A 25,963-nucleotide genomic window follows, 5' to 3' on the forward strand; every position below is an offset into this window, starting at 1 on the left:
TGAGTTTGACGAGCTTCCTTTCGAAAATTTTGGAAATTATCATCAAAAGGCAGTTTGTGAAGTGGATAGACGAGAATAATGTATTGTCGGATAATCAGCATGGGTTCAGGAAGGGAAGTCATGTGTAACTAACCTCCTTTGCTTCTATGATCACGTGACTAAGGCTTTAGGTAAGAGCAAAAATGTTGACGTTGTTTACTTTGATTTCCAGAAGGCATTCGATCGGGTCCAACATGGCAAACTCTTGAAGCATTTACACGAGATTGGAATTGGGGACAACTTGTTGAATTGGATAGAATCGTGGTTGAGAGATAGGTCGCAACGAGTTGTGGTGAACGGGGAATTCTCTGGTTGGACAGACGTCACAAGTGGAGTTCCTCAGGGAAGTGTCTTTGGCCCCATACTTTTTTCACTTTTTATCGATAAACTCGATCAGGGTATCAATGGGATTACTAGCAAATTCGCAGATGATGTGAAGCTAATGGGGGTAATCGGGAATGAAAGCGATAGGGAGTTGCTCCAGACCAACTTAAACAGGATTGCAGCATGGGCAAATGAATGGAGCACGACGTTTAGCGTTGATAAGTGCATGGTCGCTCATTTCGGTTCGAACAACACACGGTTCTCTTACGAGTTGAATGGTGTCACTATCCCGGATGCAACTAGGGTCCCCGATTTGGGAATTCTCATTGACGAGCGACTTAGGTTTTCTGAACATTGTTCAACGGTGGTCAAAAAAGCGAATAGAATGCTTGTGGTCTCATTTTCAAAAAGGTCTCTTCGCGTTCTCCTAAAGTCATTCTTCCGCTTTTTCGAGGCTTAGTTCGTCCTGGACTGGAGTATGCTGTAAGGTTTTGGAGACCATACCTACAGAGGGACATAGAATTGGTTGAAGGGGTGCAGAGAAGAGCTACGTGTGTCCTTATTGGCACACAGGGCTTGAGTTATGAAGAGAGACTTCATTTTTTGAATATGTTCACATTGGATGGACGCAGGTGTCGAGGAGATATGATCGAAGTGTTCAAAATTTTCAATGGGATGAATAGGATGGACCATGAACTTTTAATACACCGCCAATTGACTGCTTTTACAAGGGGACGCCAGTATCGATTGGTGAGGGACGATGCAAGGTTATGGTGTCGCAGGGAATTTTTCTCTAATAGGGTTGTTAATAAATGGAATAGCTTACCCCCGGAGGTAGTAAATTGTAACACAATTGACACGCTTAAAAAGAAATATGATAAACATGTTGGGGTAAATCGAGAAGCTATCCATTCTTAGAATAAGACAACCATAAGTATTCTTTATGGGCATTGTATAGTATTTTATCATGTATGTATATATATTGTTTATAATTTGTGTTAACTGCATTTTTGAAATATATGACAACCATATTTTTATGGGCATCTTTTTATCAGCCACCTCGTTGGGAATTTTGCCTGTTGTGGCGTTGTTTTTGTATTTGTATCAATTCTTTTGTGTTGTTCTTGAAGATGTGTGATATCAGACTTCTAGTCCATTACATGGAGAGGTTAGGGGAGTCATCTCCTGTACTGGACCAATACACCCCTCGAATTCTATGTTTTGATTGATATTCCAGCAGACAACAAAAGGGGTCATTCAAGTATTATGTCAGCATCAGGGGAGGGTCCGATTTTCTGACTGTTTTAATGACGGGAGGGGAGGGGGCTTAGATGATGCTTATCATCAAACCACCCTTTATAAAAATATGAAATGTTCTCTTAATTGCATCTTAATCGGTGCGCCAAAAACAAGAAAAACCTTTCAATAGAAGTTTGATAGTTTGTGGGCACCCGAAGTAACATTCTCCCTACCGATAAGTCCCCTACAGAGCCTTCCACCACATCTCTAAAAATGTTTCATGGATCCAAGTGATCTGGAAATGCATCCGGGTAGCTTAAGTGCTCTGGAACTGAGCCACGCATTACTTAAGTGTTCTGTAATTGTGCCCTAGATCACTTACGTAATCCGGGAATGTGCAGCAGGTAACTTGAGTGATGTAGGAACCGCATTGGGGGCCGCTTAAGTGTCCACGTCAGATAACCCCCAGAGCTTACGGGTAAAGGGTACCCGTATATACCATATATTTCTTAAAGGGTGGCTTGCAATGAATTTCTTTAAAAAACATTTTTGAGTTATTCAAATTCATTGAAATTAACAGAAATTGATTATAATAACAAATGAAGGTATTTTCTTCTGAAATTTTAATTTAAATATACATTTTTGGTAGTCTGTGGGGAGGACACAAGATTCCCATGCCCCCCCCCCCCTTCCACTGTCTCTTATCCCACCAATATGCGTTAGGATGTAGGAGCAGAGCTGATAACATTTTGCTGACAAGGGGGGAGGTAAAAAATGGTTAAAAATTTGCTGACACAATACTTCAACGACCCCAAATTGAAAACGAAACAAATTTTCTATCCTTTCATTTATTCATATAAACTAGTGCTAATCTCAGCCTTAATATAACTTTCAAAAATCGTAACGAAGATTTCACGTTAAGGTCAGTCGCAGAGATCAGTTGAACGGAGTTCATGAATAATTTCAAAGTTATCTAACCAAATTTAAGGATCATGCATCTCTAGTTCACGACCCCATCAAATGCACTTGACAGCTGTTTAAGAAGTCGAGAGATTTCTTGCAATGAAATTTACAAACATTGTCACAGGGTATTACAAACTACAGCACGAGAGCTGCAACATCATTAGATCACAATCGGCGCATCATCATCGGAACACTATCGCATCTCTGCATCAAGCTTAAACATGATTTTATATCATAATTAAAAACATCCGGCTTGCCGGACATCCACAGCACAGACTATTAAGTGCAGTTGATGCCACTTATCAGAATCATAGATAATGTTATCACTTGCAAAGAACAGAACAGTACAATATCATAATACAAGGAAAAAATTTGTTTATAGTTATCAGGACGTTGGATAATGTTATCATTTTTTCCAGTCAAAAGTTTGTTTGCACATTCTGAAGCTAATGTTTAACCAAACGTAATTCCCCCCCCCCTGTAAGTTATCGTTATCAGGCTGCAATACTATGTAGGAAGCTACTACTAAATCACACATGCAACTCATTCATATTCCTGTGCGGAACTTGTAACGAATTGGTACATGTTGGAATGTGCATGTCCGTGTGGTGAAACTGACTTGGAGCTTGTTTCTGTGTAACGGTTGTGATAGTCCGGCCATCTGCTACATATTTTTCGCACTATAAGTGAAGTGTCATGATTAAAGGTTTACCGTTGTAGGCTTGTTGCTCTCTGTGGCGAGACTTGAAGTTGGGAACCACAGAAAACAAACTTCAGCCATCCACCACTGTGGGGTTCGAACCCGGGTGCTCACGATGCGAGTCTGTCACTATGAACACTCGACCACCACAGTGTCTATGTGGTACGCTAGAAGATATTCTCTTCCCCCCTTCCTTAATTTTGTAATTAGCCCGAGTATTTGCTGTGATACATGTATGCGAGGAGTTGCTTTTTTTTTTTTTTACATAGGATAAAGTGAAGGCAAATGTATGACAAGAAAAAAGGTCGTCCTTTAGTTCTTGATCAGTTTCTTTCAGTTGGCCAGATTCGAATTTCATTCCCGGAGAGACTTTCTGGAGAGATCTATAAAACACATATTGTACATAAGTTTCTTTTTTAAAATATCGTGGTTCATTCTAATGTAGACAATTCCATTCTAACGCCTCCCAATGGGTGAAAAACAAATTAACAATTCAGGAGTTTAGTTCAAAAGGGGGGGGGGGAATTTTCGTTTTAGAATAGAATTAAAAATTACAATAATTGAGCAATTGCACATTTTGCAACTAATTGTGTGGGAAAGGGAAGTTGCCGCGTTCTACCAATACCCGTTTACCCAAACGGGATGCATGGGTCACCATACTATTACTTAACAGAACATGCACCTCTCTTGTACACATTCCTCTACGAAAGTTCTAATGAATCGGCACGTGTGGGAGAATTTGTGTTCTGAGTGTATGCTTGGCCCTAACGTATTTATGTTGTTCAGTTGCGCTTGTTTCGTGTTTATGCTGCCATCTGGCTTCCATTTTCTGAAGTAAAGACGGAAATGCTTGAATTATCACATTTTGTCGGTATCGTGTTGTAGGCCTTCCTGCTCTCTGTGGAGAGATTTTTTTTTCCAAATGGGAGATTGGCTCACATTCGTGCCTCAAAGCTGGAAAACTGCAGAAAACCAACTTCAGCCGATCACCACTGTGCCGTCAATGGGGTTCGAACTTGGATCCTCAGGACGAGAGTCCAGCACCATGCCCACACGACCACACAGCGGCAGTCCTCCGTACCTGCAAACGGAACACTTTTTTCGGATATCGTTATCATTCGGTTATTGTTATCAGAAACAGCCAGTCTGGCCAAATGCAATGCAGGAACGGAAGTGAGTGCTAGAGCTGCTTAAGTCATGAGCTGCATATATTCGACATACGGCCAAGTCACTATTCGTCCCATCCTTATCCCCCCTCCCCCAACTTGTCTGCCAGTGGACAAAGTCAGCTGTTGTTCAAAGGTTTCATAACAGAAGGGTGGAATGACTTGAACGTATGGATTTGTAGGACTCTTCTAGGAAGTCCCTCCGAATCAAGGTTGAATCATGACCCGCAGCTGCAGAATTACTGTATGTTATTGGATCTCCATGATCTATATTAGAAACCCTCTGTAGCCTATAGATCAAGCATTCCTGTTCTAGTGTGCATATTTTCACTGCAGTGTACTTTTGTGTAGCATGTCAATTGCTAACGTTTACTTTTCTTTTCTTTGCAGAGCTGTTCCATCATCACAAGCAAGAAGCCTCCGAGCATCCCGCTATTGAAAGTTTGATCGATGCAACCAGTCCCTCTAGTATATATATTTCGTTTTTTCTTCACAAGGCTCTTTCATTCGAATTGCGTCATCATAGTCTAAATGTCTCATCAGCGGAGAAAGTGCCATGTATGTATGAAGACATATGTGTAACATATGAGATATATATATCTTCGTAAGATGGGTATATCTCCTACATTTGACCTTCCTCCTCTCATTGTGTACTTACCCTTTACACGAATTCAAGAGCGATTTCATCGGGCATTGGAAATTCATTTTTATATTGTTATCACGTGGAAGGAAGTCAATATCGTTTTGTTTCAGCATGTGGATATGTTTATTTTTGAATGTAATATATATATCTGAGATGTGTGTGCGCATGCACATGCATTGCAACTTGGCGGCTGATTATATATTGCTTGCTCACATAGCCTCCATCATGTAGAGTTATATTTCATATGCATATATATTATTGTGCATTCTTTCATGGGTCAAAAAACAAATCTGTCATTGGTTTATCGGAAATTATCCATAACTATATCAAGCCATAGGTTGTCGTTACTCATAATATCTGTGTTTCCATTCTCCAGCCAATAAAAAAATAGCTAGAATTGCCATGAAATTTTCATCTTTCATACTGTACCATTTGTTTGCGGAATTTGTTCGTTAATTAAATGCTAGAATACTTATCAAGTTCTCTGGTCTGTGATTTTCGTCGTGTTCCTAAATCTAGTTTTGACGAGAAAAAGAAATCATGGTTTTATTTCACTGTATTTTTCCCTGAATCCGCGGTGAATGTAATTTTGTAAATCGTATTCACTTATGCTATTCCGAGAAGAGCAATTAAGGAAGGAAGGATGATGCACAATATTTCTGATAATAAAAAAAATATTTTCCTGCTGAGTGGGAATTTCAAGTATTGAGAACCGTTACTGATTTTTAATGAATTTATGTAAGTCATGTAAAGAGTCCTACCTACTTGTTTGTAGTGGGATAAACGTTGCACGAATGTGAAGTTCTAAAAGCTGCGACACTGGAGTTAAGCTCTGAAGTGAGTTCTATTCAGACAAGCTCAGATCCAGGGCAATGTGTCGGGAGAGAAGCATCTCCTGGCAGTAAATAACATTTGTCAGAATGTGCATGCACTTAGCTATAAGAGGAATTATGGTTTATATGTATGAAATATGTGTGTCGGTGCTCTTAATGCTAGCAACTAGCAAAGTTTAGGTTCACTTGTGCTCAAATACGATATTCAGTGTTATAACATCCCAGGCATGTCACCTGGAGCAATGGGCCTCTTTCTTGACCTGCCAGTAGGGGGTGCTGAGTCATTATGTGCATGCCGCATGGGGTGGCAGGAGATCAGGAAGCCCCACTGCCCCTGGGCGAAAGCATGTGCTGTCTTAACGAAATAAATGCAAAATCGCATCGCCATCATTTTTTTTAAAGTGTTCATTCATATAAACATTATTTATATGCATTGTGGTACAGCCAACCGCTGCAGCAATCTCTATTGCAAAGCTTTCATAAATGAAGGAACATTGATTAGGAAAGTATTGGATGTTTAACAGTGCAGGTGGCAACTTGAAATCGCAATTCTCTGCTCCAAATCTAAAATAAAAACGCCCAACCAACAGAGCATTTGCTGATGTTATTTCGTCCGGAAAAAAATTACCTCTTGAACTTTCTGAAGAACAAGTTGCTATGCCAAGACTATCGTGTCAGGAGGGGCGATTTTTTGTGTAGATTCATCAGATCGTCCTGTATTTTATTTAATAAACCAATTTTTCTCTACCCTTCGGACGGGTGATCACCTTTGCCCCCTTTGGATCTGTGCCTGTATGAGCATTTTTGAGAAATTTGACAGCAATTGTAGGCTACTTGTAACGTTTTCTTGATTTAATTCTTTTTGTCACATCTGAAGGTGGGTCCACACCTCTTATATGACCCGCTGACCACCTGAATAAGATTACAACTTTCGTTGAGCAGCACAATGGCTGTCAAGTCTCTGTGCGTTTTCTGTACATCAGAGGTTTTTGTCAAGTCATGTAGATGAAGAGATTTTACATTTTTGCTGCTCGAGGGGGCAGATGTTTCATGTCCCTGCTGAGACAAAGGCCTTCCTCACTCGGAGATACTCATGATAACAGACACTCCAACACGTGTATTTATGCGCCGCACTCACACACACACATGAGGATGTTGGAGTATTGGTGACTACAATGCTTACTCTATCTGTTGACTGATTACTTCGTAGGTGCAGCAGCCCAGGTTAATAAGATACTCTACTGAAGTACCTAAAGATGTTGTGTCGTGAGTTCGATACTTCCTTGTCAAAAACTTCCCTGATGACAAAAGTGGCAACAGCATGACCACATAAAAAGATTGCTACTACAGGGAGACCCACATTGAAGGGTTAGCACATCATCCTGTCAGTGGTGAGTATAAAAACAATACAAACACTGCCATTCGGAATTGACAATATATTGTTGGTCCCAGTCTAATTAGCTCTCGTGTGCAGAAAATTACTGTGATGTGACAAAAAGGCTCAAAAGATCAAACTGATGACTTTGCATGCTAGTCTCCTCACTACTCAATATTGTAATTATGATATGTCCTTTTATTAATAGAGCTCTTTATTTCACACGTAGATGGCGCAATCACTCTCACCTTCAAATATTGTTCGTGCTTAGTCAGCTGATGATTTATCCCATCTTGTGGTGCCGCCCTCTGATGTCTCCTTGTGTCTTACACACTAATAAATGATACATCTTTTCACTGCTGCAGAGGTGCATTTATGGTTTTGCCGCCCTTCTCCCATTCTAGTCTAATCTCCTTGACTACTATTTCCCTGAATTTGCTTGTTTCCCCCCCCCCACTCCTGCAAGTTCACCTGTCTTTAAGTCACTCTTTTAGTCATTCACATGCTTGCACACAGTTTTGTCGCTCACTGACATGGTTTCTTGCTGTATATGTCATGCTTTTTGTCATTTGCACATGCTCTGGTAGGTCATTATTTTGGTCATTCACATATGCATGTGATACACGCTCTAGGTCAGTCTTTTGCTCACTCGTGCTTGCAAACTTTTTAGGTCACTCACTGACCTAGTCCCCCTACTGTCTTAGCAGAGGCAGATTTATTAAGTGTTACACAAATTTTGTCGCCCTTCTCCTATTCTACTTGTTTTCTTGGCCACTCATTCCTCAAATTTGTCACCCCGTGCTATAGCCTGCTAAGCCCCGCTGTAAATACACCACTGATTGTCTGCAAGCATTCAGGTAGCCATGTAACTTCAAGGAATTGAGAACTGCATCAATTTTGCTCAGTCTTGTGGATTTTAAAATGTTTTAAGTGTCGCCATGTGAGAGGGAGAGAGAATGGGTGATTCTCTCAAGCGACCAGTTTCTTGGCTACTCTCAGAGCGATTGATTTTGAGTATACTTGTGTGAGAAGGGCTAAAGCCTGATAGGCAACTGACAATCCAGATGGGGGATACTCCCTGACAAGCACGAGTAATGTGTACCCACCTTGAGATAGATGAATAATAATTTTTTTTATGATACTTTTCGTGTTAAAGGCTTTGATTACATAGAGAGCTTCCCAGATTCTCATATCATTGATCTAGAGATGAGTACAGTTGACACTCGTTATGACGACCATTTCAGTACAACGACCAGTAGGGTAAGGCCAAATTTTTTTCATATAACGACTATCCCATGTATGTTTTCCTATCTCTATGACAACCACCCAATAGCACATCCATTTTCGACAAGACGATGGGGGGGTGGCATTACAACGAGCATCGACTATAGTATGAAATTTGCCATTTACAGTGTTTTGAACAGGAGAAAAGTGGTAATCGATTGGATGAAAAATTGATAGAACACAAACGATGATTGTTTTTATTTCTTTTTGGGTTAATGGCAATTGCTATTTTATTTGGTTTTAAATGTACGCTAACCATTTGTTGTCCCCCCCCCCCCCCCCCCCGCATTCATAGTCATTGTGCTGATGGCATTTTGATGTACATAATTTTTTCTGAAATGTTAATTATAATCTTATGCTCATATTTCTTGTTACTGTCTTTGAATTTACTCGATGTCAGTGGAAACATAACTTCCAATTAGATGTGGCCCCCCGCTGAGAAAAATTCCATCCAACCCATCAAAGTTCTTTAAAAATGTGAAAAGGTATTGATGCACAACACTAATAGCACAGCTGCTATATTCAATGGCTACGGGTGAAATTGTCTACTTCAGCGACATCACAAGCTTTGTGTTGAGGCTTACTATTTGCCCCTGTCCAGGGCAAGAGAGGTCCGCTGTAGTTTGTCCGCCACTCCGAAACTGGGCACACCACTTGAACGCAGTGCTTTGTTTAAGGCACACTTCCCCACATATGACTTGCCCTCACACCTTCTTTGCACAAAAATTGAATAATGCCACGCTGTACTTGCTTGGACGTATCCACCACACACCTCAGCTGTTGCAAATGGTTGCTTTACCTAGCAAAGTTGTGTCTGGAAATTCACACATTCTGCGCAGTTTCTTCACATTGCCAGCTCACCTATGCTGACATCTCGTAGCCGCATGACAAATATTCCCAACGTTTCAGACTTTGTCTATGTTTCACTTGAACGAACCCCCCTCCTTACATATACGAAAAATATCCATGGTTGACTTGGATTCTACGTTGTATCAGCTGCTGCTAGCTGGTGTCCTAATTAAGTATATCAATTCTCTTGAACATCTATTTGTCGTAATGCGCATATGCTCTCAGAATGGACACATATAGTAATCCCGACTGTTAGATGGAAATTTCTCTCAGATTGCTCTTTGTAAGCACCTGAAGCTGGTAGCCCCATCCCCAGATGTCTTGGCAAAGACACTAACTGGCATTCCAATTCATCTTTGAAGAGACCTCCTATTGGAGTGATTTCCAAACATTTTGGGCTGCTCCAAACTTCTTATAATGAGTATATTATGAAGTTCCCCTGTCAATAACATCCCAGACCAATATCTAAACTGTGAATTTGAAACAATTTCTCTGGTGCAGTGCTTTGGGCTCCAGACCTGCCTGTTCCCATCTGGTTGGCCTCTCAAGTTTGCGTAATTATACCTGCTGAGATCTCATTCTGCCCACGATATATACAGGTTGTGTAGTGAATGATGTATTGATCAAGACTCAGTTGCTTCATCGCTGTGAAATTGTTGATCTCTATTGTCCGGGAAAGTCGAAGCCAGTAAAGCAGTTGTGTTGCCCCCCTTCTTTGGGAGGGTTTACGGAAACTGTGCCCCAGACATTTTGTTCCTAGCTTTGCCCCAGAAATTTTGTCCCTGATATTTTACTGGCCCTGACTGTACGAGTGATCAAATGAGTTGGACATTTCACCCTGGTTTTGCCTATTCTGACCATATGAGTGACTGAATGAATGACCACATGAGCAACCAAGTTAATGACTGTATGAGTGAGTAACCATATGATTGAGTTGGACATTTTTCCTGCCCTGACTGTATGAATAACATCATTAGAAAGTGACCAAGTGAGCCAGCCACTAAGTGAGTTGGACATGCAGCTCCAGATATTTCATACCTGACATTTCGCCCTTTGTAAATGTTATGTCACTAAACCATAGTCACTTGGTCATTGATACAGTCACTCACCCACGTATATGGTCAATCATTTGGTCACTCACATGGCGGAGCATACAAAATATCAGATGCAAAATTTACAGATTTCCCCTTTTGGGAGAAAGTGGGGGTTGAAAGAGCTTGTTTCGATTACATGTTTTCTAGACTTCTCCAACAGAAAGCATCGCAACTTGTTGAAGTCATTCCAATAAATTCCCTTTTTTAAAATTACTGCCCTGCCTTTTTTGGGTTCCGGCATCCCCCCTGCTCTTGTCTCACGTGTATGTTTTGATTATTATGTTTAATTTGAGAGCTGTCGGTTACAGCATATGAATTTTAAAAAAACATAACAAAACTTGTTTCGCTTTTCCCCAATTGAAGTGAATATGAATTCCCAATCGAATGTGGCGGATTGTACGTATCAAATTGTAAATGAATGTATTTATGTATGGAAAAGAAAAATTTACACATGTTTATTATATGTGGTGTTTGTGTTCTCGATAAAATCAGTCGCCCGTGTTAAAAAAAAAGGGAAAATAATTGTTGAAGTGGTGTGTGAATGTGAAATGATAATCAGTGTTTTGTTAATAAAAAAATTTGGTTAAATGTCTGCGGAATTTCTTTCTTGAATTCATTATTTCATTTTGAAATTCGATATTTAGAATAATCTTTCTCGGAATTCCTACTTGGAAACATTATTTTAATGGGTCTTCCCAAATACCTGGTCAATAACCTCGTGGCGATTCCTAATAATTTGACAATGATCTACAGTAGGAATGTTCAACTTTTAGGAGACAGCAAGCCAATTCGTTTATTTGAAAATGTGTCACGGGATACTTGATTGAAAGATCTGTAAATGTACTCCGTTCACTTAAGTGATCTGGGAATAGCACAAGCTACTCAAGTGATGTGGAACTGCACAATGAGTCACTTAAGTGATCTGAAAATGTGCCGCTTAATATTTGTTACATTGTTTTTTTGCCGGGTCCATAAATTTTTCTCCCATTTTTATTTTTTTATCAACCTGCCAATTATTTATCGTTTTTTGTTTTTTTTTGCCAGTCGATTGTAAATTATCTCTTTTTTTGATGTCAGCTTGCAAATTATCTCCCAATTAATTTTTTTTTGCCAGCAAAATTGTTCAATTATGCTTTCAGCAGTACACACTGCTCTAGATCAGTGATCTTCAACCACTGGTTCGTGGAACAGTAAAGAAAAACAATCAAATAATTTGAACACCATCGTGCGCGCTAGAAATAATTTTGTAGACCAGGAAAAAATAAAAAAAAATGAAGAGATAATTTGCAGATCAGAGCAAAAAATGAATTAGAAAAATAATTTTGCGGACTGGCAAAAAAAAAGAGTAAATGCTAGAAATGATTTTGTGGACCAGCAAAAAAATGAGATAATTTGCGGATCAGAGCAAAAAATGTGAATGGGAAAAATAATTTTGCGGACTGGCAAAAAAAAGAGTAAATGCTAGAAATAATTTTCATTAATAATCAGAGCAAAAAAATGAATCAGGAAAAATAATTTTGCGGACTGGCAAAAAAAAAAAAGAGTGAATGCTAGAAATAATTTTGTGGAGCAGTAAAAAATAAATTGGAGCGATAATTTGTGCACCAGCAAAGAAAAATATATAATGAGCCAACCTGTGTGTGCTAAGACAAGTTAAAACCAATATAATGGCTATATCAATTATACAGGGTGTTCCTGAAATTCGTAACATTTAAAAATTAAAGGAGTTGGTACATTTGAATGTGGTTAGTCAAAAAATTTATTCACACAAAAGATGGAACTCTTTTGGTTAAAAAAGTTATTTCAAATTCCTGTCAATAGAAGGTGCTGCATGGAAGCAGTGAGATTAGGCCTCTGAACCTCTCTTCAATCTCTACTATACCCGAAACGTTCATAAAGCGTTTTATGAATGTTGGGTGATAATTTACTTGGTGATCATGACCAAGGTAAAACCTCACAAATAGTACTTTATAAACCGATATAACCATCACAATGAAAACATGGTACGCACCCCCCCCCCCAGTGTCAAAGGTGGAGTCGACTGATCTAATGTATAAATGAATTGACATCATCATCATCATCGTGCCCCCCCCCCCCCCAGACTTCCAAATCTATCTCCGCCTATGAATGAAAACCTTATGTAAGATCTAGTAACAGGAAAATTCCCAAACAATCACAATCTGTTGCATTTTATAGGGCTTTGATTAGCATATGTACAGTGATTTGCTTTTGTGCAGCGTCCTCTACTGACAGAAAACTAATTTTTCCCCTGTATTAAAAAAGAAAAAAATCACACCTCTCCTTGGATCCATCATCCTTGAACTCTTATGCAAAAAATTAGTTGTAATCATTTATTATAATCAATAGTATATAAAATGCAGTAAACAAATAAAACAAAGTCACACCGAAATGAGAAAAATCATATATATATATATATATATAAAATAAGACTTCGGTTCAAATATCACAAAATCTCAGTGAAGCATAGCAACAACAAATAAGTGAATTAAAAAGCACAAATCACATGTGTGAACCTTAATTATCACCATGCAAATCTTGTTCCTTGCTAATACCAGACTTATCATAGACAGAAGTTTGACTGGCAGTCGGTCACTTTTTTGATGTCGGAATTCCATTTCCAGTCTGTTCCCTGCTGTTATTCTGTACTACTCTGACCATGTAAGTCGTATTAGAAGACATCAGCTGACGCACATCAGCTGACATCAAGGAGGTTGCAATTCAGATTCCCTTCTTGCTAGGGACGATGGTCTTTGACATAGTTTCCAGATAGCAATTCGTGGCATCGAATTTCTTGTAATACAACCGATGACGGGACCATGATGTTGGGATTCTGTCTCTGTCTCTTTTCTTGTTGGGCAAATGGGTGTTTTTTACTTCACTGGTCCAAGGATGGTGAGCGGTGGAGCTCCGCAGCAGCGGTGGTTCAATCTGTGTTTGGATATCGAATCGTTTCCCGCGGACGTCTGTAGTATTTTGCATCTTGCCGTTTGCAGCACCAAAGAAAGATGTTGGTTCGATAAACTTACCAGTTCTGGCATGTTTTTCGTGGACTGCTGTATTTTGTGCCACTTTTGTCTTCACTGTGAAGGACGGCAGCTGTTTATCGGATGTTTGATTTATATATAGGCTTCTTGCTTCTTCTGTGCTTGCCTTAGGATGTAATAGTTGAGCTTTGGCAGTCAGTGGTGGCTCTTCTACAGCCAAAGAGTTGTCCTCTGCAGTTTCTCCGATTAATTCAGTTCCTCCAGTTTGACCACTGGAACTCTGTGGAAAATGATAATGATAATTAGGGTCAATTTTTAACTGAAAATATGTTCTAAAAACCTATAAATATACCCTAAAAACTGAAAAGTATGCCCTAAAGAACTGAAAATATGCCCAAAACTTAAAATGTGCCCTAAAACAAAGCATGCCTTAAAAATCAAAATATGTCCTAAAAACTAAAATATACAAGATTCATTGAAAGACTGGTTATTTGTGGAGATGAAGATTACAAGGAAGAAAATTCATCACTGCCCCCACGGGGACTCGAACCCGAACTTGCCGGACAAGTGTTCTACCATCTAAGCTATATGGAAGCAGATAGAATATTAAAGGCTGAAATATTCTATCTACTTCCATAGCTTAGATGGTGGAGCACTCGTCCGGCAAGCGAGAGACCGGGGTTCATCATTTCCACAAATAACCAGTCTTTCAATGAATCTTGTATTGACAAGTGGAGAGGACACTTCTATATGAAACTAAAATATACTCTGAAAACTGAAAAAATATATATATATATATATATGCCCCCATATATAAAACCATGCCCTATAAAACTAAAACTGTGCCCTAAAACTGAAACACGGTTAACACTTATTTTCCTGACTTCCAGTCAAATTTCCCAAAAATTATAGCTAGCCCACTTTCGTTCACTCAGTCAATCACTAGGTAGCTCATTCTATTACTCATTCACTGGATAGCGCTCTCTCTGTCACTCGCTCACTATAGGTTGCTCATTATATCACTCGCCAATTAGGTAACTCATTTACCAGGTCAATCACTCATAATGTCACTCAATCACTCTCTCAGTAGGCTAATTTTAATTTTTAAAAAATCTGCAGGGGTGGGAAGCAAGTGACAAAGTCCATTTTGGAGCAGCAAAATTCAGAATTTGGAGCAGTTAATTCAGGATTCTGGGCAGTTTTGGCATAGCAAGATATAGGATTCTGGGCAGTTTTGGCGCAGCAAGATATAGGATTCTGAGCAGATATTTATAAATTGGAGCAGCGAAATTAACAAGAATATTTTTGTTAACCTTCACCCCCTTTTCAAAATAAAACAACTGCACTGTCTCTTGTTATCAAATATCTTTCATCAGCTTGTTTTTTGTTTTTGGTGTTTCTGGCTTTTGACACCTTGTTTGAAAGAGCAGCTGTCATAAAATGTTTCACACCAGTCTATTTAAGATGATTTTTGCTTACTGAGGGCACTATTTGCTGTCTGGAACAGCAGCCCTTCAAATGGGCTAAAAATTTTCAATTTTTTTTATACTCTGAAAGAAATTTTTTTTAATGGGAGAGAAATTTCGATACAATCAACACGATTTTTGGCAATTCAGCACTCATTATTTGGCGAGATTGGCGATCTGACACTCGTTATTCGACGATACTGGCGATTTGACACTCGTTATTCGGCAACATCGACGATTTAACGCTCGTTACTCGGCAACGTTTCTAAATTAGCATTCGTAATTCGGCGGACATGCACTTTTTACTCCCGGAATAAAATTGTTTTTTCACGAAACATCGGGATTTGATGCAATGACGATCGACTACAGTAATTTCTGCTGCTTCCAGTGGTGACTTTTTTTTAAACGGAAACTGTGTGTGTGTGACTCGCATTTGCGCTTTAAAGCTGAAAGACCATTGCAAACCATCTTCAGTAGCACGATCACGGATATTATCGGGGTTTCGCGACCAGGGGTCAGCACGGATCATGGCCTCAAAAATAGTGAAAATAGTGACCAAATTGTTTAAAAAAGTGAGCAAATAGTGACCAAAATGTTTAAAAAGTGACCCAATAGTGACCAAAATAATTTTAGAAAGAGACCAAATGGACAATGAATTTTGATTATTACCAAATTGAATGAATTGAAATTGAATTTAGTTTTCACTAAACTTTGTATTTCAATGGAGCTCATCGAAATTGCTTTTTTTACATAATAGTGTGAAATAAATCAAACTCGAATGCATTCTGCTAACCAGAAAAGTTTTGAATAACTTATCAAATTTATCAACAACTATGTGTGAGAGAGTAACATTACATCCTTTCTAAGTAACAGTAGCAATGCCTTTCCCCTCCCCATAGGGGCCGTTAAAGTATTACATCATCATAGATGGGGGGGAGGGGGTTTCCGATTTACTGACTTTTGATGACAAGGGGGGAGGTTGAATAACGCTTACGTCATCAACCACCCTTTATGAAAATATGAGTTAGGATTCAGGGGGGGGCAGAGCTGATGACGAAATTTTGCTGACGGGGGGGGGGGGGGAGAGGGGTCAGCGTTTTGCTGACGGGAGGGGGGGGGGTCAAAAATGGCTAAAAATTTGCTTATGTAATACTTGAATGGCCCCCAATATTGCTATCCACAACCCATCTTAAAATCAATTTAAGCCGGAAAAACTTCAAAACGAGAAAACATTTTCACATTCAAAGAAGGAAAAAAAAATGAAATAACACAAAATTTGATGACAGAATTTGTCCCATCTACATTCTAGTGGATTTTTCATTCATGTTATGCTATGAATGACAGTATACAAAATGTACTTTTTTTAACTAGTACAAATTGATTTACATAATTAGGTTTGTATAATATCTTCCAACAAATTTTAAGAAATTTACTATAATGATTGATTTAAAAAAAAACTAAAATTACATTTTAAACAATATTTTAAATTATTAAATTAAAATATTACTTAAACTACTGAATTAAATAAATTATTTAAATTATTAAATTAACTAAATTATTTTAATTGTTAGGGGCCGTTCAAGTATTACCTCATCATCGATGGGGGGGGGGTTGGTTTCGATAATGCTTACGTCATCAACCACCCTTTATGAAAATATGAGTTAGGATTCAGAGGGGCAGAGCTGATGAAGAAATTTTGCTGCCAAGGGGGGGGGGGGGTCAAAAATGGCTAAAAATTTGCTTACGTAATACTTGAACAGCCCCTTATACGTTGAGGGAGGGCAATCCATCCTCCCCCCAACGTCAATGGCAGAGCCTACTGATGTATACATGATGTATATCAATTGTCATCTGCCGCACCTCTAAGACCTTCAAGTCTATCTGCACCTATGGCTGGACTGGGAAGGGTGGATGGGTCTACTCTTTTACAGGCGGAGGGGGCTCCAAAATAATACCCTCCCTTGGGCGAGGGAGAAAATAAATCAGTTTTGAAATTGGTTTTTGAGAGAAAAATTTGTAAATACATATTTTTCTTTTTTTTTACACACAACATACACCCCTAGCAAAAAAAACATTTACTACTTTACCCAGAAACAATATAATTTTGCCCCCCCCCCCGTAATTTTTAACAGAAAAAGACTCCGCGGTCTTCCCCGGTAAATTTCCCATGAACCTTGTAAGCACCAACGTGGCGACTTTTTTCCGCGCCAACCAATCGCCGTTTTGCGGCGGTCAATTCAAGATGGCTGACAAAGGCCACATAAAATTACAAAAAAATATATAATTTATAACATGAATCAACCAAATATGCGAAAATCGATAGAAATATATCGGGAAATACGGAAAATTAGGATAAAATGAACACAAAATTCGAATCAACGACATACGGGGTTTATAAATGCGGTTGATACAGTTTATGGATGCCGCTGTCAGGGCTACCTATTTTAATGCGAAAAAAAGTCGCCACGTTAGCTCTGACTCCTCCCGTAATTTTCAACGAACAAAAACAGTGAATTCACCCCCACCCGGGGCACCCGATTTACCATGGCCGTAATACGATATTTTTTCTGGAGGGGAAACGTAATTTTACTGCCCCTTGACTGTGAAATTCGATAATTTTGCAAAGGAATTTATTTCCTTTTCTTAAATATACCATTCCATCAAAAATTCCATTCGAGGCATTGCCCCCCCCCCCCCCCCCCGTGTTTTGGATTTGATCACGGTATGTAGCAACCCGCACCGCAAGTACGAACGAAAATTTACTATCGCCCGGGGCCGGTATCCATTTTTTTAACGGAAAAAGAGTAAACTCGGCACCCTTCCTCGTTCAACACCCGTGGAACCAGACCCCGCCCTCTCCTATTGCGGTCATAACAGCGACTCGAGACAAAAACGTTGTAATAACTTCCGAGGTCTAAAAAGGCTTTTTTTACACAACACCGAGAATGGAGCGCAATATGTCGATATTAAGTCAACAATCAGCATCGTGAAGATGCTCTAAATTAAGTTACGACCAGAGGCGGATAAAGGTCAGTTGTTGACGGCCCCGGGCATAAAAAAAAATTAATATTACGCCCCTTAAATTAGGAAAAAAGTATAAAGTAGGAGCCAAAGGCGCGGTCGATGTGCCCACCGTTAAATCCACCTCTATGTACGGCTCGCATGCACATTAACTGAGTTTTCATCAGCCTGATGACCAATTTTCATCTTATTTGGTTAAACTAAACGTTGAATCCGAAGGTTTTAACAACTGGCTGTTGCGAAGATATATTTTGGAAAGAGAAAATTCAACTGCCCCTGCGGGGAATCGAACCCACTAGACTACAGAGGCAACGAATCTCTCAATCTTTCCTTGGAGCTCGTGTACACTGAAAAGGACCGTACATGGACGGCCAGACCAGACTCAGGCCAAGCTCACAACTGCTGACGCTGCCACCAGATGGCGACTTATGGAAGGATGACGTCACTTTCCGCTACCACACGAAGGTTTTTAACAACTGGCTGTTGCGAAGATATATTTTGGAAAGAGAAAATTCGACCGGAAAGTGAAAGGACGTGGGTTCGATTCCCAGCAGGGGCAGTTGAATTTTCTCTTTCCAAAATATATCTTCGCAACAGCCAGTTGTTAAAAACCTTCGTATGGTAGCGGAGAGTGACGTCATCCTTCCATAAACGTTGAATTGCAGGATTCTGTGATCTTTTCATAAATAGTTCTCCTTTCGATCATATCTGGGGCTACGGTTTCTTGCTGAGATTTAAATCCAGTTAGAAAAATAGTACGAATTTTATTTCTAGATAGATCGCGTTTTTCAGTCGGATGATTTTTTTTTTATTGTAAGTAAATTCAAAATACTTGCGAGCTTCTTTAACGTTGGCCAGCTACAAGTGAAATTCAATTCTCCAAAGCGTACTAATAATACGCTTAATACGTATTAATAGTACGCATCTTTAATAGGCGCGCTTTGGTATTCTCCCGCTGCGCGTAAGTTAGTTTCTGCACGGGCTCTCTTTATAAACTCGCTCAATGTAAATGAGCCTTTAAATCGTCATTTCAAATATTAAAAAAAATTAATAAAAGTAACGATAGAACAAACGACAAATGTAACTTGCTCGATGCTCCAAGAAAGGAATTCGGCCCTTAGGACAAACTTTTTAAAACTAATAAAATAAAGGATCAATTTTAAAATAAGATGAAAATGAAAGAATGAGTGGGGAAATAAGAAAGAATGGTAGTAGAGGAGGGGAAAAAATTCTTTGTTGTAAATAAGCCTTTTACGCTATTTTTTTCCGACCGGCTTTTCCATAAAATGACGACTCTTTAACTACAAGTATAAGGAGCTTTCTTTCCAAGCGCCTTGAAATCAAGTTATGCTGACGTCACACGGTATGCTCCCGGGAAGATAAAGACGCCTTCATATATATATATAGGGGTTCCTTGTACGATCGTAGTTCAATGAAGGGAGGGAGAAAATTAGCGACCTTGAACCGGTAAAGTTCCTCCTTGAAGAAAAGAAAAACACTGACAGCGGAAAAGAGCGCGAGACTTAGGTTTTCTTGCTAAAAAAAGTGGAAAAAGTGACCTGGGCCCGAAAATAGGTAATAAAAGTGACCAGCTTCTAAAAAAGTGACTTTTAGGGAAAAAAGTGACCCGTGCCGAGCCCTGCGCGACGGAAAGCCAGATGTGAGGGGCCGATAGTTCAAATAAGGCGATAGTTTAAGTGCAGTGGAATAAAACACACCCTTCTTGGAATGAATGCCGTCGCGCGGCAACATAGGGGGAGATAGACTTGGAAGTCTGGGAGGGCATGATGATGATAATGTCAATTCATGTATACATTAGATCAGTCGATCGACTCCACCTTTGACGCTAGGGCCCCCCCCCCCCCCCACCGTATCTCCGCCCATGATCGGCAAGAAGGAACAAAATTTTTTTGGCGTCCTTTCCGAAATTCCGGGCATACTGAAGCAAAATTCGCTATTTTTGGCGCAGAAAAATACGAAAATACACTATTGGAGCAAGATGGCGCAAGATGTTAATTTTGACGCAATTGGCATAGAGTTCCCACCTCTGAATCTGATTTATTTTGTTTTTTTTTTAAAAAGATCGTGATGTTTACGTATACCCTAAACCAGCGGTTCTCAACCGGTGCTCTGCGGAGCCCTTGGGGCTCCCTGTGCGCTCCGTGGCCGCTCGAGGAAAATAAAATAAAAAACAGTAATTTTTGAAAAAAATAATTATAATTACTTTAGAACAATAAAAATAAATCAGTAATTTTGCTGAATAAGTAAAATATAGGTCTACAGGGCTCCGTCATAGAACATAGAAATTATATGCCTGAAAGGGCTCCGCCAGTTAAAAAGGTTGAGAACCGCTGCCCCCTAAACGATAGTATGGTTCTGAGGTACAGAATTTCAATGCCTACAAGTCTTTAGTCTTCACTGTTGACACAATAAGTGAAAGATGTAGCTGGTTTCGCTGCATCATAATTCTTTACAGCTGGAACCAAAAAGTTTGGTAATCTCTCTGGGGTTGTTTACAAAACTCTTCTGATTTCACATGCTTGGCATGGTTCTGAAAGGCTTGTCTGTCCATGCTGCTCAAATTGAATGTTTTGCTGCAATGCCGACACGACGCTTTGCATCAGGTCATTTTCGACTGTTTCAATCCTACCAGCCCACCAAGGGTTTAAATTTTTATTCACCCATTCTAGAAAAGATTGAAAACAGTTTTCTTATCGTTTTCAAATAAAAAATACACACGTGTAAATCATAATATACACATGCTTCATCCCACGTTGCTCATTGAAATCAACTTATGCAATTATCACAACTGAGCTTTCCTGATAACTTTTTACGCATGGCTTTCTACGATGTGAAGTTATGATACGTTTTTTTCAAAACACTTTGTATGCAGAGAAAAAATACCATCTCTTCATACTTTGTATGCAGTTATGATAAAGCCGCAGCAATATGCTCTTCAACGCGGGCTTGCAAAATTCTCGTTTCTCCTCTGCAGTTTCTACGGTTTTTTTGTATTACATTGCAAGAGAGAGTTTTGCAGATTATGAATATTTATTATGTTAATCAGATCACAATTTACATTCTAAATTTCCCTTTTCAAGGAAAAACATTTTTTTTCTTTATTATTTTTTTATTTTAATCAAGCGACAATCCGACCTTTCTCCAGGTCAGTTTCAGACATTTCCTGGTTTTATGACAAAAAAACGGACTGTTTTCCCCGATTTTTTTAGTAAATTTTTTCTCCCTGATAATTCTAGATGTTTTCCCTGATCCGCATGGATCCTGCTTAATGTTACATCAGTTTTTTGAGCACTTAGCGATTTGAAATTTAGTGAACTACTAAATCACTTGATGTATGTAAACAGGCCTGAAGGGACAGTGAAAGCCTTTCAAGCTTTGTTGAAAATTCATCAATCATTTTTAGGACAAGACAATGGCATATGCAGAGTGAGGTAAGTCGGGTATTACTGTATAGTTACATATTATTACTCTGTTTATATACAGATTTGTGTAAGAATAGGCTCAGTGCTTTAATTCTTGGTTTTCGCTAATGAAAATATGTGTATCGAGCTCTGAATTTTGACTGTGAAAATTTTAGACTGAAAAAATAAAAGAAAAAGAAGCCTACCTCATAGATAGACGAGTAAGTCACTTTCGAAGACACAGGTTCCTTACAGGGGACCTCGCCTTGTTGTTCTAAAATAACAGTCTTCTCGCTTGTTCGGAAATGGTTCGAGCACTGATTACATACGTTCTGCATATAGGACATGTTTCTCAGCTTTTTCTCCATCTCAGCCAGCCTTTCTTCCGCTTCTTTCTTCTCCTTTTCTGCTTTTTCAGAGCATTTGCTGATGATGCACACCAAATTGCCTTATAAAAAAAAAGAAAAAGTAAGAATATAACAACAAAGTAATTGGATCAGAATAAATGAATTTGTAATTGATTTCACATTAACCATAGAAGAAATAAGATAACAACAATGAATATACACATACATGCAGACTTTTGAGACTCCTCAAATTCTTTTTTCAATTTTTCTATCTCTTTTTCAAGGATAGCTTCCCGCAGCCTTTCGGTCCGATTTGTGCCTGCGATGCTGTTTTGAAACTCCCCTTGGGAAGAGGGCATTGAATCATCACTGAGTTGTCTTACTGCTGGGGTTATCATATCCATCATCAACTGAAAAAAAATTAATTAATTACACTAATGCAATGGGTAAATTTTTTCTAGTCATTCAGGAGTAAAAAAAAATCATTGACTTGCAATTATTCATTTTCCAATGTTGTCACCAAAATCAACTGTGCAGGGGTTACGCACACTATGGCGAAACCTCTCAATAATGGGCACACATCAGACAGAAAATTGTGTCTGCTAACCAGAAGTATCCATTAACGGATAGTAAAATACATCGAGGCCTGTGAGTATAATTAAAAAAGTGTGTTGACAGGAGGTGTCTGCTATCGAGGAGTGTACGTTATGGAACGTTCCACTGTATTAAACAACCTAATTAACCTCTGGGGAGTTTCTATCAAATTGGTATAAGCCGGAAAATTACTGTGTGTGTGTGTGGCTTAGACATATTAATCGCATCAGAGTTATTCGTTTTTGGTGTTCAAGAAACGCTGCTGCATACAGTAAATTACCTAAAGCACTTAAGAGCACTTTAACATTTTGTATGATCCTATGGTCTATTTATTGCGAAACACTCAAAATGTTGGTGTGAAATTTTATACCTTCAAGGTTACAATTTTCCTTTCCGTTCCCACATCTCAGACAGGTTCCATTCAACCCAGGTTTTTAAATGTGTATTTTGACATAAGATGCTAGTCTTCGACCATGAAGGTTTCCATCAAGGTCAATGGATTTGAAACATTGTTTTAGTTCTTTCGTAGTTCAGTAGATTGCATTACTATTGCACCACATTTACTAGTACTGGATACAGGCAGGTGATTTATTGTGTAAGCTTGTTAGACAGTCCCGCAATTTAGGATTTTTAAAAATCGAACAGAGGAAGAACATAGAAAACAAGTTCTCTACCTACTGAGCCTCGGGCAACCATCGATAGGTGGCACCTTCATTTTCCACCTAACTCAAATGGTACAAAATTGCCAAATGGCAATAATATCACCAGTGTTGTGTGCGTGGTAAAGTAGTTTGTTGAAACTCAAGTATCTTGTTGTAACAAACATTTTTTTAAGAAAAAAAAAATCCAAAATTTCTGCAAGTGATTTTGATTAAAAGAAGATAATATCATTACCACTTCACAAAGTGAGTCAGTATCTCCACTCGCTGTTGCATCAGTACCTTTATTAGTATCATGTTCGCCTAAACAATCAGAAACGTCTGAAAAAAATGACAAAGAATTTCCTTAAAAAAAAGCAAACCGCACAGAAGATAAACAATACTAAACAAAAAAAATCTGTTTCGTATCAAAAATTAATATCAAGCTTCTTGAGAATTTGATTCCCACCAAAAACAAGGCCACAACAAGCAAAATGCCCAACGAGGTGGCTGAGAAAGTCATAGAAGGTGAGTTTACATGAGTCTACTCAACTTAAGCTAGGGAAGCTCGAGTTCATCGGGGAACTTGTCTGGATCAAGGTCATTCAGGGTCATTTAAGCCATTAGCGATGGTACAGATGGGATTCTATCAAAACCATATTTTGCCTAAGCATCTTTCAAAACAGTTTGGGACAAAAATACTCACTCAAAAACGGATCAGGCCTGCTCTCGGACTGAAGCGGCATCACGTTCTGAATAACTTCTGAAGTGCCATTCACAGAATCATTGACTATTTCTCCTGGCTCGAGCTCGATATCACATCTCTTCAACAACTCACAGCATTCCTTATCGCCTACTGATATTGTGGCATCAATAACAAAGTCCATCTGGAGATCTGCATTCTGCTCATTGGTTATATCAGAGCTGTTTGCGGCCAAACCGCTATAGTTCGCATCTGTAGGATGGATGGCAGATTGTTCAGTTGTGGCAGTTGCAGCTGGTTCTGGGCCATTCGAAGACAAGTGAAGGCACCTCATAAATTGACCTTTTTCGCTGAGAGATGGTGCATCTGCTTCACAAACGCTGCTGCATTGGGGCCCTTGAGCCAAAGAATAGAAATTTCAGAATAAAATTAATGAAAAGGAAAAAATAAAATAAAAACAAAAATTTAATAAAAACACAAAGAAGATACACTAGAAAAACACTAATCCATACATGTTCAACCTATGCCCTGCGACCTCCACCCTGATGTAGTAAAAATTAACAAAGCCGCACATTTACAAATGATTTGAGCAGGACTGTAACTAGGGTTTTCGCTGCCCAGAGCAAACATGATTTTGCTGCCCCCACAATTTTAAAAATCAATAATTTTATAACACAGTGTTCTTTATTCCCACCTAAAATTGCAGCACCATAAACTTTGCCCCTCCCCACCCCCTTTACTTCAGGCCCTGACTTCACATCACTTAAGTGAATCGCTGAGAACATTTGTAGATCAGTTAAGAGAATCTCTGAGAACATTCGTAGATCACTTAAGTGACCCGTGGCATATTTAAAGATCACTTTAGTAACCTGCGACACAGTTGCAGAGCACTCAAGTGCCTGTGATGCAGCTCCACATTACTAAAGTTACGAGCGACACATTTACAGATCACTTAAGTGAGTTGAGTTGCGACATAGTTTTGGAGCATTTAAGTTGCTCTCGTTGCAGTTCAACATCACTTGAGCAGCCCGCAAAACATTTTCACATCATTAAGTGATCCATTACAGATCGCATACGTGACCTGTGGTGCTCTAGATCATTGGTTCTCAACCCTTTGGAAGCCTGCTGTCTGGTTTCATTTATTTTCGTAAGTGGAAGACCCAGTCAAACATACCTGAATAAAGGAAAATAGGGGGGGGGGAAGAAACGGTCATGCACTCGCTGTCCAGTATGAATGATGCCAGGGCCTCGCGGTTGAGAAACACAGCTCTAGATGACTCAAGTGGGCCAGGGCACACTCTCAAACTGATAGAGTGGTCTGCGACACGTTTTCAAACCAATGAAGTGCTCCACACTCTCCTTAAGGTTGCGTACCCTTGCACTGATCTGCACAACTGCTCAAAATCAGCCCTTAACACTAGGACCGACATCTTGTTCAACCTAGAAGGACAGGAGGTTGATTTTCACTATGAATATAAAAAATTAAGAGTTTTTGAAATAAATTTTATAATTAAATTTCATTTGTAATGTTTTTGCTCCAAAGGCACGCACACATATGTGTACCCAAACATGCCACCATTGGCTTAAAGCTTGTCAGTAGTGATGAGTGTTTAGCTTTGCCATGGCGGGGGGGATACCCCCTAGGACAGAGGTTGGCAAACCGCGGCTCGCGAGCCACATGTGGCACTTTGGCTCCTTGAGTGTGGCTCTTCCACAAAACACCACGTGCGGGCGCACAAAAATTACAGATTTTTGCTAAATCATGTTTAGACACGCATTTTGGCAGTTTTTTTGTTCTCGCTCCCTCTCCTCTTAATTGAGTCATCTTTTTCACGGGTTTTTGCCGAAAAAAAAGAGTGAAAGCCTGACGCTGCTGTCACATGACACTTCCGCGACCAATCATGTGGGTCGAAACTGGGAAGTTCGAGAAAAAGTTGTCAAAAACGAGGCTTTTTTCTTAAGGTACTCGGGGTAGATAGACGCAAAAGACGAGTCTCCTCTCAGAACATGGGGGGGGGGGGGGACATGCAATGTTTTCCATACCAAGGAACGTCAACCTCTACCCTGCCAGATCATGGAAGACTATGCTCCTGGACCACCACCTCTCATGACGGCTCTTCCGAGGCCTCCTCTCTCCATCCAACATCGGTCAACACTGCTGGAAGTGATCAACCAGGGGTCCACACATCTGAAGACGACGCTCCTGGACCACCACCTTACCACCTCTCATGACGACGACTCTCTCTTGGCCACCTTTC

The 25,963-nt window shown here is 39.5% G+C and overlaps 2 protein-coding genes across 4 annotated transcripts in view; one reads left to right on the plus strand and one right to left on the minus strand.

Moving 5' to 3' along the window:
- The window catches only part of LOC149068226 (uncharacterized), a 52,890-nt gene extending 47,116 nt beyond the window's left edge, over window positions 1-5,774 (plus strand). The window contains exon 18 of one of the 2 annotated variants that reach the window (XM_089251814.1): window positions 4,822-5,774. In XM_089251814.1, coding sequence (XP_089107940.1) covers window positions 4,822-4,878 — 57 coding nt within the window. In that variant the 3' untranslated portion in view covers window positions 4,879-5,774. The remainder of the gene's footprint in view (window positions 1-4,821) is intronic. The other variant, XM_089251815.1, reaches the window with a different exon arrangement.
- A 7,167-nt stretch (window positions 5,775-12,941) lies between these two features.
- Window positions 12,942-25,963, minus strand: part of LOC149068227 (uncharacterized) — a 44,651-nt gene continuing 31,629 nt past the window's right edge. For both annotated transcript variants that reach the window (XM_089251781.1, XM_089251780.1), the window contains exons 12-16: window positions 23,709-24,101; window positions 23,259-23,344; window positions 21,997-22,180; window positions 21,630-21,871; window positions 12,942-13,794 (exon numbers count right to left, since the gene is read on the minus strand). In XM_089251781.1, coding sequence (XP_089107907.1) covers window positions 13,249-13,794; window positions 21,630-21,871; window positions 21,997-22,180; window positions 23,259-23,344; window positions 23,709-24,101 — 1,451 coding nt within the window. In that variant the 3' untranslated portion in view covers window positions 12,942-13,248. The remainder of the gene's footprint in view (window positions 13,795-21,629; window positions 21,872-21,996; window positions 22,181-23,258; window positions 23,345-23,708; window positions 24,102-25,963) is intronic.

The sequence above is a fragment of the Pholcus phalangioides genome, unplaced genomic scaffold (genome assembly GCF_987345545.1).
Source record: "Pholcus phalangioides strain wild (caught in Gottingen) unplaced genomic scaffold, Ppha-v1.0 ptg000027l_1, whole genome shotgun sequence".
NCBI classification, from domain to species: domain Eukaryota; kingdom Metazoa; phylum Arthropoda; class Arachnida; order Araneae; family Pholcidae; genus Pholcus; species Pholcus phalangioides.